General features: G+C 38.3%; 1 protein-coding gene across 2 annotated transcripts in view; it reads right to left on the bottom strand.

Annotated features, from left to right (window-relative positions):
* The window catches only part of LOC124359633 (GATA-binding factor C-like), a 118,872-nt gene that overhangs the window by 56,768 nt on the left and 49,748 nt on the right, over nt 1-12,356 (bottom strand). For both annotated transcript variants that reach the window (XM_046812540.1, XM_046812549.1), the window contains exon 4: nt 5,127-5,272. In XM_046812540.1, coding sequence (XP_046668496.1) covers nt 5,127-5,272 — 146 coding nt within the window. The remainder of the gene's footprint in view (nt 1-5,126; nt 5,273-12,356) is intronic.

Genomic DNA, 12,356 nt, shown 5'->3' with positions numbered 1-12,356 from the left:
TGCAATTTCTATTGTGTATTGTTTGTTTCAATTACATTTTGTTTGTCATTTTAATATGTTTCCATAGTGGAAACAATTCCACATTACTTAATGATTTCAAAATATAAAAACCTTCAAACTTGTTTTATAATTGGTATAACCGACACCCTTTTAGTGAGACAGTGTGACCAATCAGTCATATCCTAAATAACTTTGGTCAATTAAAACATAGTTTTAGTATTTAGTGTTATGGTAGTAGTAATTAATTACAGAATTAGTTCAACCGATCAAACTTATACACGACACGAAAACCAAACTACAGTACGAGAAACATGACACGATGACTACGTTCCGTTGTTTGTTACATTATTTATTAATTGACAAGATTTAATTCCAAATGCGGAGTGTATTGAGTTACATACCTTTGTGTTCAATTAGAGAAACAAAATTTTGAAAAATATATGGAGAAGAAAAAATTGTATTACGTGGTAACAAAATACATAGTGGCCTTCTTCTCGCCGACATCGCTTTTTTGAGTGGCAGAAAACAAGAACCGTTCGTCTTAATGACATGTAATTTTCATAGTAAGTCAAATCAAGTCTGTTCTTTCTAATAATATAGTTTATAGGTCCTCAGTAAGATAACCGTTCCATAGTGGTCTCCTGAAAATACCAAAGTACCAAGCAACCTTCCATCGATATTATTATTATATTTACTTACGGATGACTAGTCTTTAAACCGGTTAAACGTTATACAAATTAAAATTAAAATCATAACGTGTAGCATAACTATTCACTATAATTTCCTACATCAGTTACAATATACAATTATAACACTAAATTTGTTTCCTTGTATTGATAGAAATTGATCTGACCTTAGCAAATAATCAATCTAATCGCCATTTTATTTTCAATATGAAGTCACAGCTGATGGGACACATTGACAAGATCTGCCGAGAATCAAGGAAAAGCATGGTTGAGCCAGCGCATATTGACAAATAGCCAGGCGAGTGATGCCATTGTTGCTATAACGGCTGTATACCCCACAGTGCCCCCTCACCCCCCCCCCCCCCAAAGTAACCGAATACACGAGTAAATCTGGCGCCCGATTGGCCTGCACAATTACCCTGTGATTATGTCCTGTGGACCCCCCTGGCTCACCACCCCTGTCGCCGCTCAGCGGGAGCATAACGTCGCCCATTCTTGTATACAATATGCAATTCAAACCACCATTCCGATTGTGTTTAGAAAAGTGAAATATCAACATAAAAACAAACTATTTGTTTAAAATATGTCTAAAATATTTTTAGTGTTTTACTATATTTTATTCAATACTTTTTCAGAAATGATTCATCATTGAGTAAAGTTGTTTACTCAAATCTTTCCTGGTAGGTGCAGAAAAACCGTTACTTTTTTGAAATTTATTTATTTTGGTTTACAATGGATAGATAGATGCAAATGAATGTTGTTTTATATTTCGCATCACCCAATACGATATAAGCTATATTACTGTTTTCGTTACCTATAATATGATGTCCCAATATCATCTGAACAATTATTTGACCAAATAAGTGACAAATTTCACATAAAACATAGGAAAAAATTCGCAATTTATTGATGTTCAGAAACTAATTCGCTAAATAAAGGAAAACATACAAAAAGTTGAATAATTAAGTGTTATTTGTGCTTATTATGTAACGTAAGCCGCACTCTAAGGAGCAATGGCAACAAATGGCTAATGTAATACCCACCAATTGACACCGGAAACATAAGTAGACTACCACTAGACATAGAGTGCTAATGAAAGAGCTATCGAGCCCCCAATAAACAATTGTAACGGCGCAGTACTCACAGTAGTATTGTCGTATCACTTACAATGGCAGCCACTCACTCGAGTGATACAGTGCGAGTGAGAGAGCCTGTATCGATCACCTCCTCCCCTCCCTCCCCTCGCTCTGAGACAATCTTGCCGGGGATCTTTTCCAGTGGGCAACAAAAGGTCGCTACTGTCACTCCCTACGACACCACTTCAGTCCAACAAAGAAATCCATCAAAAAATGGACACAAAAACAGCTCGGTTTTCACTGTGCTTTTAGCCGGGGTGATTTTTAAAGAGCGGGATCGGGGGGCGGGGCGGGACTCGGATCTCGAGCTGAAAGGGCTGACGCTCGGCGACTTGGTGGATGAAAGCCCGTGAAATTTACTTTATGGTCTATTTGTCTCTTGCGATTACCCCCGCTCAGACACTCGCCTCGCCTTTATCACGAAGATTGGACTCCTTTACTGTCCCGGTCCCGGAGATTAGCCGTAGGAGATCTTCAAACTTCTTATCACGCAGCTCTCTTCGCTCGAGTGGTAACCCTTTACAGGAGAGTCTTTTACGAGCATATACTCTTAGTATCTAATTAAAAACATTTCTAATTCATGTATTTGCCAACGTTTCAGAAATAACGTTTAGGAAAGGAGAATGTCAAAATGAATTATTATAAAATATTCAATTACAAGTATTAAGGGTTGATCAACAACATACACAGAGATTATATATATTAATATTAAGAACATAAGACAAACTTTTGTTGATATCTGCGAGTTTAAACATAGTTAAAAGGTGACAACGCAAAGTGCAGTTCTTTCTATCAGACAAGAGAAAGTCAGATAGAAATTACAGTAATGTTCTATTAATATTAAGTTAAGTCTCAATCTCAGTGACTGTCCCTTTCATGTTCTAAAGATTAAAAGGGAAAGGTGAGGTTTATTGAAGAACATAGGGTCCAAGACCTATGTTAGATTCAAATACGTAGGCTTGCTGGCTTTTTTTGTGTGGGAGCTTAGACATCATAAGCAGTAAGCTAATTTTGCACGACAATTTTTATGGTTCACTGACATCGCAATGTTATCTTATTTTTGAGACTAGACCTCAACAAAGCTCTTATCAGGCAAGTAAAGAGCATGGATAAACGATAATACTGATATCAGTAATAAAAAGCACCAGACAAAAAATTACTTGAACTAACTCATCGTAAATATATACTGGGTCAGTTTCTTAGCATTACTAACTCTCACTCACAGTTATTCTACAAGTACTAAATGTCCCCTAAAGTCTTCATTCTAATTTACCACGACTGTTCATTATTAGGAAAGTCACCCCAAAACCTACAGTCTGTGGCGTCCTCGTCACCACAATATCAATTATAAACTTTCCTAATTATCATTCAAACCTCATCCAGACTTCCTAGTAATTTCCACCCCTTTAATGAAAGCGAGTTATGGTTCCGAGTTAATTCCTGGAGGAGCCCCGACCGCCGCCTGACCCCGGTTCTCACGCCAAAGTTAGAGTTTCCCACAAGTAACAGTTTACCCCACGCCTACCTCGTTTACTCCACGTGTTGGCCCTTGTTTTATTAATGCACCCTTACCGGGGTAAAAACAATGTCCGGTCGATCGCGACCCGCCCTCTTCCGCCTCGGGGTATTGACAGGTCGATCGTTGTTTCTCGCTTCCTCAACGGTACCGATCTGAGGACTGTCTGAACCTCCGCGGGTGAGTCATTTTATGATAGTAATGTAACTTGGGTGCCTGGATAATATTTATTACTCCATGAAACTGCCCAGATATGAGGCCCAACTTATTATATTTCTGCTTTGTGGCGACCTAATTCTGTATCAACTCTAGGAGAAACGACATAGCTAGAGTTGTAATTAATCTTTAAGATAGATTTATCTCCAACCCCGCTTTGGCCTTCGCAGAATTCGAACCACTAAACGGGACATTTCACATTTTTGTCCATGCAGAGATCTTGAATATTACAGAATCTCCCATACATACTATAATGTTGTAATGTTGGCTTTCTTCTAGTCTTGCGTATTCCCGCTACAGAAACTGCTCAAAAATACTAAGCGAGCAATTTCTGAAACTTTGTCCATATCACAAGACACTTAGGACACCATTAGAATCTAAAAAAATCGTAATGTCAAAGTGTTTTCTGTAAAGGAATTAATCTCACGACTTAATCAGTAAATATCCCGGATATTACACTGCATACTCGTTACAGTATTTAAATAACTACATTAACACACCACAACCAAAACCTGATCTTGCTCTTAAAGCGAGAAAGCTTGCAACCATTTTCAGCACAATATAGGCTATACAGTGAGTCCTACTGTTAAGCAAAGGCTTAAATCAAAATGTGAAATTTTCAAATACTGTTCATTTTATGATTACTGCGACTAAACACCGCCAAGCGAGATTTGTCGTACTAATTTTATACATCACTTATATTAATGATGTGCTAAATTTGCAGTAAATCCAGGAGTCGGATGAAAGAAACATTTGTTAACACTAACTTGTCAGTAACGGCGATGTGGAAATATTTGTGATTAGGCCAAAGGTATAATAGTCATATAGCTCTCTCCCCTTATTTGTATGATTTTATGACGATCTACATTAAACAAAATGTTTTTTAATCACACTCAGCTAAACAATTTACGGTATTTTCCCACACCAATTTCCTGCCATCAAATTCTCCAAATACAATCTGTAATCAATAGTGCAGTATATTTAAAACGCCACAAGTACGTTCGTATGCTGTGCAATAATTGCCGATAATAATCAATGAGATGTCATAATCTTTCAATGGAAGTCGTTAAGTTTGCCATAAAAAGCTAAGCGCTTGACAAGTCGGTGTGTACGATATTTGTGATGAGTTACGATCGCTCGCCAAGGCTCTGTTGTTGTCCGCGCGGAACTTACACTGTTTACGACTTTCGGCTCCTCTAATAGGCAAACATTGATATTTTATTGCCACTGCACCTACAGGCAGAAAGCCAACACGTGAGGGGCAGATTCGATATTGTTGGAATGGATTTAAAACGCATTCGCTGTATAAAGGATACAGCCATATTGGTTTTTAGAAATTAATTTGACAATTGTTAAAATAATTCTTTGGTGACAACACTACAGAAATATAATTCACAATCCACGACGAAACTGATTAACTAAAGAAAGACCATAACCGTTACGTTAATTATAACAAACGCACAGTGAGAAAAGACAAATATCCTCAACCGATCTGGTAGCCTCGATTCTAATTTACAATCACTACCAGATTGTACATTATAGCTGTAGTAAAGCAGTAGTAGCTAGACTTACCAGTCTCCTCTTCGGCTTGATGAGTGGTCTGTTCTGGCCATTCATCTTGTAGTAGAGGCCGCAGGCGTTACAGAGGTAGTGGCCGGTACCGTCTCTCCTCCACAGTGGCGTAGATGTGGCTCCACAGTTCACACATTCTCGACCCTCTGCGAACACAACCTAACTATAGTACAAAGAATGTAACGAAAATCTTATAATTGAGACCGCAACCTACAGAAGTAATGGAAAGTGCCGTCTCTCCTCCACATGCGTGGACTGGCTCAACAGTTCACACATTCTCGACCCTCTACCATCCACAGCCTAAGTACAGTAACAAGAAAGTACAACATTTTGAAACCGAGGTCACAGCCTACAGAAGCCATGGACAGTGCCGTCTCTCCTCCACAGTGCGTACTCTGGCTCAACAGTTCACACATTCTCGACCCTCTACCATCCACAGCCTAAGTACAGTAACAAGAAAGTACAACATTTTGAAACCGAGGTCACAGCCTACAGAAGCCATGGACAGTGCCGTCTCTCCTCCACAGTGCGTAGACTGGCTCAACAGTTCACACATTCTCGACCCTCTGCGATCACAGCCTAAGTACAGTAACAAGAAAGTACAACATTTTGAAACCGAGGTCACAGCCTACAGAAGCCATGGACAGTGCCGTCTCTCCTCCACAGTGCGTACTCTGGCTCAACAGTTCACACATTCTCGACCCTCTGCCATCACAGCCTAAGTACAGTAACAAGAAAGTATAACATTTTGAAACCGAGGTCACAACCTACAGAGGCCGTGGACATTGCCGTCTCTCCTCCACAGTGCGTGGACTGGCTCAACAGTTCACACATTCTCAACCGTGTGTGCATACGACCTAACTGTAGTAAAAACAATGTGTGCGGAAATATTCACACATAAATTTAATTGTACTTAGACAAAGGAATTAACAGATGCATAAAAATGGGAATCAGGATACACGATTTGTATCATAGGAATAAATAAATATTGTACATAACCGCTAAAGTTCTAAATCGTCTTCATAAAGTTCTAAATTTCATATTGTTGAGACATATCTGGAACACAACACAGGAATCCAGCTTAATGATTAGACACAGTAGGAATGTGACTATAAGTAAGACATGTGAGTGATATTCTAGACATTTTTAGCCTACAACATCATTAAACCTATTTACACTCAGTTAATGAGTGGTAAGTAATGCGACTCGAGCCAGGTGTAAATTACAAGCATAAAAACTGCAGTTAGCAACAGCACCTGCTTTATAGTGAATTAATACCAAATGAGGTTTCTTGCTCCAAATAAACCACTTTTACACGGCCGTATACTGCAGCACGTCTCCGCACTTGTATCATACGTGTTCTGGGAGACAATTGAATGCTGGATAATGAATGGGTGAGGGCCAGCAATCGAACCTATTGCAACAGTGATCATTCTATTAAAGACTGCCAGTTTAATGGTTGACAGAAGCAATTTCCCGGGTGACTGAATCACCAACACACACACACGCTAATCATATCTGGAGTGATTGAAACTGGGGCGGCTCTAGCCTAACTGGCGTGGCCCACACGCGTGGCCTTTCCCTTTACCGCGTCGTCTGGTAATCGTCTAGTGCCTAGATAACTCGCATGACTTGTCCAATGAGAGAGAATACCTTCGAAGATATCGCATACTAAATATTGTACTGTGATACTAACAATTCAAAATTGGAACATCTACTATGAAACTAAATATGACTGTTGCTCATCTAAAAGGATGGTGTGCATCCACTCTAAATCGAATTGAAATATCCTAAAATTAACAATGATTAAGTTTGAATTTGTCAAATATCTTCGAAAGCAGATTAGTTTAATTTGAACAGTATTTCTTAGCACGCCAATACGTTTTAAAACAGGAAAGCTGAGGTAGGTTAACTTACCCCACTGACGAAACATGGTCGCACAGAAGAACAATGTTACCTCCAAGGATCCGCTGATCTCGAAGGTTGTTTAAAGATCACTGGCACCGGGCACCGATTAATCTTGGGGACATTGGCCGTCACCAAGAACCGAGCGAGGACGCAAAAAAGGTCTAATCGGAAAACAAGAATGATACACGTCGGTAGTAAACGACCTTGCGCAGGATGGACAAATATTTATCGCGAGTGTGATAGAATCTCGAGGTGGGTTGTGAAACTGAAGCCAGGCAGTCTGTTGCAAAGCGGGCGGAGAAATCTGGTCCTGCATTCCGCAACGTCCTGAGGCCTAAATACTCAACAAGCCTACTTGACCGGTGACGAACCGCGGCATTAGTCGTTGCGGACACTCTTACACCCACGCGGACGTTGAGTAAGTACTTCACTTGCTCCGATAAACTTACTCCGTGTCAAGCAACGATGATTATTTAAATGCACGCAAACTGTTTTTACATCTTAACTAGACTTCTCGCCATCTCGTTTTTTATTTTGTAACATCTTCACTTAGCACTCAGAGAAATACTAAATGAACGCTATTTTTATGCCAATTTAATGTTTTTAAAAAGCTTTAGAATATTCTAGGAAGCGTAACTAAGTAAGATGAAATTAAATTATTATTGCCGACACTAGGCTATATGTCCGAAAGGAAATTCAATAACAGTTACGTTTTTGTTGAAATGTACGACACTAATTTGTGGAAATATCTGAGTAGCATACCCTTAGAATAATTTAATAAGAAAACAATTTTAGTAGTTACCTAAAAAAGTTGCTTTCATCCAGAATAAAATTACTGCACTTAAAAAAATTAAACAAGTAAACATAAATGGAAAGATTTTAAATTGTGATAAGAGGCGATAAATTCAACGAACTTGACAAAATTCGACTCAACCTTATTCCAGCATAATAACATGTACCAATACAATCATTTCGTGATGTGATAATTTTGAAAGCCACTAAAAGTGTATAGTGCGAATTCTGTCTTGAAAACACATGCATGTTAAGAAAAGTATCAAGATCTAAGTTGAAGGGCAAGATATATTATTAATGTACTACACACACATATCTAACATTTCTGTCAATATACTAAAGTACGCATGAGTTGTGGGACACATGCAACCGAAAACATAACTTGTAAATTAGACTGACAAGTTGTGCAGTTTAATTTAAGGCAAGTTATAGTTATCTTTACTATATTATTCATAAATACGGAGTTTCTTTACATGAAGATGTAATACAAAATTGATTGGTACATGCACTTAGTATTAGTAAACCACGCTAAAATGGATCTACGTAAAATTATCGAATTCGAATTAATCCTAAAATTGTTAATCGAATACTCGTTAAGAATTTCCATTACTATGTTTTAAGCAGAAAAAAAGAAAGTAATACAACAAAGGTTAGAGAAAGAGCACGACTATAGCCCTTCTTTCACGAAAGCGTCTAGAAATATCTATTTGTGCCAATTACTTGCTCATTAAATCAATTCAAATTCCTGGCGAATAGTGTACAAAAATTACACAGCAGAGGGGACAATTTTGAAGAGGATAATACGGTGTAATGATCGGTGGTGGACGGTGTTGGTTTAGCGTGGTATGGCTCACGTAATGCTAGAGGCAGGGACTGGTCACGTAGAGGCCGTGGTCGAGCCGCGCCGCGACGAGGAGTACCTCAGGGTTCACCACTGGGGCCCATCTTGTTAAATCTGCCCTACTCTCCTCTTGCTACAACATTCCTTCTCCGTCAAGCAATATACGTCTCTGATGTTACATATAAAGTTGCACCGTGTGTTTTACATATGTCTACCTAAACTGTTATAGCGTACTTTCTTCGGTATTTTATCAAAATTGTAGCTAGTGGTAGTTCAGGTAGTAACTGATCACTTTAACATGTGGTTTAAACATGTTTAGCAAAACGTACAAGAACTACAAATTTACTCTTTTGAAATGTTGACCAGTTGATAAGTTACAAAAGCTTTATTCAGTTTAATACAGGACCAAACATTCAATAATGTACTTCAATGCGAAATAACTAAAGCGCAATTCAAGGACATAAACACCAAAAATCAAACTCATGCCTTACCTATTGGTTGTTTGTTCATATAAAAGTTTTCAGTATAATTTTACATTATCTTGTTTATATTAGTTAAATATTGTTAACTTCGATTTTGCTTCGATATGTAAATAATTATAATTTTATGTTTATAGTCTAATTTATACTAAGTAAAACACCAAAATTATTTCTCTTACGAAATTTTGATTGAACATGTTTATTGTCTCTGTTGTTTATAGACGGAAATTAGTACGGGAATACCTTTGAACGATGATTCGTAATACATATAAACTTTTACTAACTGTAATATTATTTAAAGGATTGATCAACTTTGTATTTCATGAACAGTTTGTAACTTTCAGATCTCTGATAAACTACTTAATCTCTAATGTCTATATCTTATGTAAAGACATCCAGATTTCAAATTTCGACATCAGATGTGTTTTGTCGACATGGCAAGTCTCACAAATGCTAAACAAATTGTATTTGTTTCTTCACTGAAAGAAATTATTAGATAGGAAAATTCTTCAACAATATTTAAGAAATATTTTATGGTAAGGAACTATTCCCCCAGTCGTAGCAGCAGACGGCTCCCACATACCTCAGTCACTTCGGACGGGATTTTTTGCGGTATATTGTTGTGATTTTCACAAGGCAGAACCTTTATTACAAGTTGCAATTAACACGAGGCAGGCAGAGAGCGTGTACTTTAATTAGTTTAGTATCAGGAGAGGAGGAAATGTCAAGGCAGACCGAGACGAGGCTAGCGCACGCGTGCCCGGCTATCATGGCGGACAATAGTCTAGCTCCTGCTGCGACCTGGCGACAAATCCTCCAGTCACACCATTGTCACCAAACACACACAAAGCCATTCTTATTTATAAGGTTCTCCCTGTTTGAATAGAATTATGAAGTCATCATTTTTCACTTTAGACCCTTGTGGTTTTAAACGGAACCGTCTGAATAAGCTTATGGCCCGTCTAACAATAGTAACAAATTCGGCAATCCAGCTGTCGATTGTAGCTGTCAAAATACATGAGCAACATCGTGAAGTGATCCTAAACTACGCCTTTCTATTTTATTTTGAAAAACTTTGTAACTCTGAACTGAATTGCGTCAATAATTGAGTCGATAGATTGAAGTTTTGTACTTCGGGCACCAATGGATATTTTTATTGTAATTGTTTATAAAGTTGAAGATTCATAGACTTCCAGATCTGAGTCAACATTAACTGTAATGCCTCTATGATTGTACAATAAAATCCAAATCCACAATTGGATTGACCTTTGGGCCGCAAGTGGCCGGATCGCCTCCGGAATATTTGAGATGACTACATGACTCAGCGAGCTCGCTTAGCTCGCGGGACACGGACACGGTCGCTGTAATATCGACAAACATTAAACGCTCGTGCACATTGATCAACGCGTCGGGTATTTCTTTGCCATAAATCCGTTTAATTACTCATATTACCATAAATAGGAGATAATTGCGATGGGGGAGTGAAAGTGGATATGATGCAAGTCAAGGCAGGCAGACAGCTTCGCGCTGTGTTCATTGTTACTTGTGTATACAGAACCAGTGAGGCCGACTCAAGGTTACGTGGGTTCCTATGTCATATTATGTACACGTCATTGCGAATATACCGGAGCCTAAACCCCGTTACTAACTATTATAGAGCGAAATTAAAAATAAAATAAAGAATATCACATGAACACACAAATAAATTTGTTGCTACGTCCATGGTTGGTACTTTTGGTATATGCCGTCACTATAAATAGTATAACCTTGAAATTGGATAAAAGTTTAGATCTAGTTAGTGACCTAGAGTTTTCAATTTGTGTCCATTATCCAACTTATACTTAGCGATCAAGTTAGTGATTCGCTATTTACACTAGAATGAAAACTAATAAATATTAAGACAAAATATCTAACAACACAGAGCTCCTCAAAAATCCCGCGTCAAAGCTATAATAAAAACGCATACACTGACATAAGCCGACAACATAGAATCAGTGTATTCTGTCACGCCAAAAATAGACGAATTGCTTCAGATCAATGATATAAATCTATCAGTAAAAGATAGCAGCAGTGACAGTGACACCTTGCGGCTATTCCAGACTGCTGTTGGCAGATGCTGATTACCGAACAATATGGAAGCAGCGGCGGCAGCATCTACCAGCGTCTGGAAGATCTGATAAACAGAGTACACAATGCGGGGAAAGGATGCTCTACAAATTTGACGACATCCTCCCCACGATATGGTGAAATAACAGTAATTCCGATAATAACTGTAATTAAATAATCACGACGGACAAGAGGAGCTGGAAATCAGCGCCGATGACAAGCAAGTCACTCGCTCCGTCCGCTTCCCGGCTCCGGCCTCCTCTCTAAATTATTTTGCATCGATTTTCCCAGCTCATTTCGATTAAGGAGGAAATTATTTGTAAGAGGCGCCCTTTGGCCTTAATTATTATAATCGGTTATCGGTGTTTCCGAGCATCATGGAATTATCTGTGATTGGTTAGATTTACTCGATTTCTAATTTATTGCCTTGCCGTTTTCTTATTCACACATTTGTACCAGTTACCAAGAGTCTTAACCTTATTTTCTTATTGTTTTAATTCGTTTTCAATTTTACATCTTTTAAGCTTGATACAATGGTCAACATTAAACTGTTTTCAATAATGGCAAATAGGAAAGGACAACAAAATGTTTCCATTAATAAGAATAAACTATTATCTTTTCCAAATAGGAAAGGACAAGAAAATGTTTCCATAATAAGAATAAACCATTATTCTTCCAGGGTTATTAGGCATTAACAACAAATCCTAAACTACAACAGTGCGTACATTTTCAAGAATGCTTAGCCTACATACCATTCACTGCATTGGCTTTTGAGAGCTGATCTACCTCAGAGTAGAAGCTATTGGTTGAAAAATTCCCTGCACTAGTGTATTAAAGTATTCTATAGTGTTGATTACGTCGATGACTAATGTAGAATGATATTCTACAATCGAAATGCAGTACTTAACTTTTGGGGATTTCAGCGAGCTTGATAGTACGATGAACCAATTAACGGAGCGGATAGTGGAGGAGTGAATTCACTGAAGGCCGATTGAGACGAAACCGATTTGGTCTGATTGCGTGATAAGACAATAGTCACTAGTCCGTGAATATTTGATATGTGTGGTGGGTGGGAGGGGAGGGGGGTACACACCCCCGGGGGCA

Source organism: Homalodisca vitripennis, chromosome 1, assembly GCF_021130785.1.
Source record: "Homalodisca vitripennis isolate AUS2020 chromosome 1, UT_GWSS_2.1, whole genome shotgun sequence".
NCBI lineage: Eukaryota > Metazoa > Arthropoda > Insecta > Hemiptera > Cicadellidae > Homalodisca > Homalodisca vitripennis.
The sequence above is the reverse complement of the archived record's forward strand: the minus strand, read 5'-3'. Positions and strand labels throughout refer to the sequence as shown.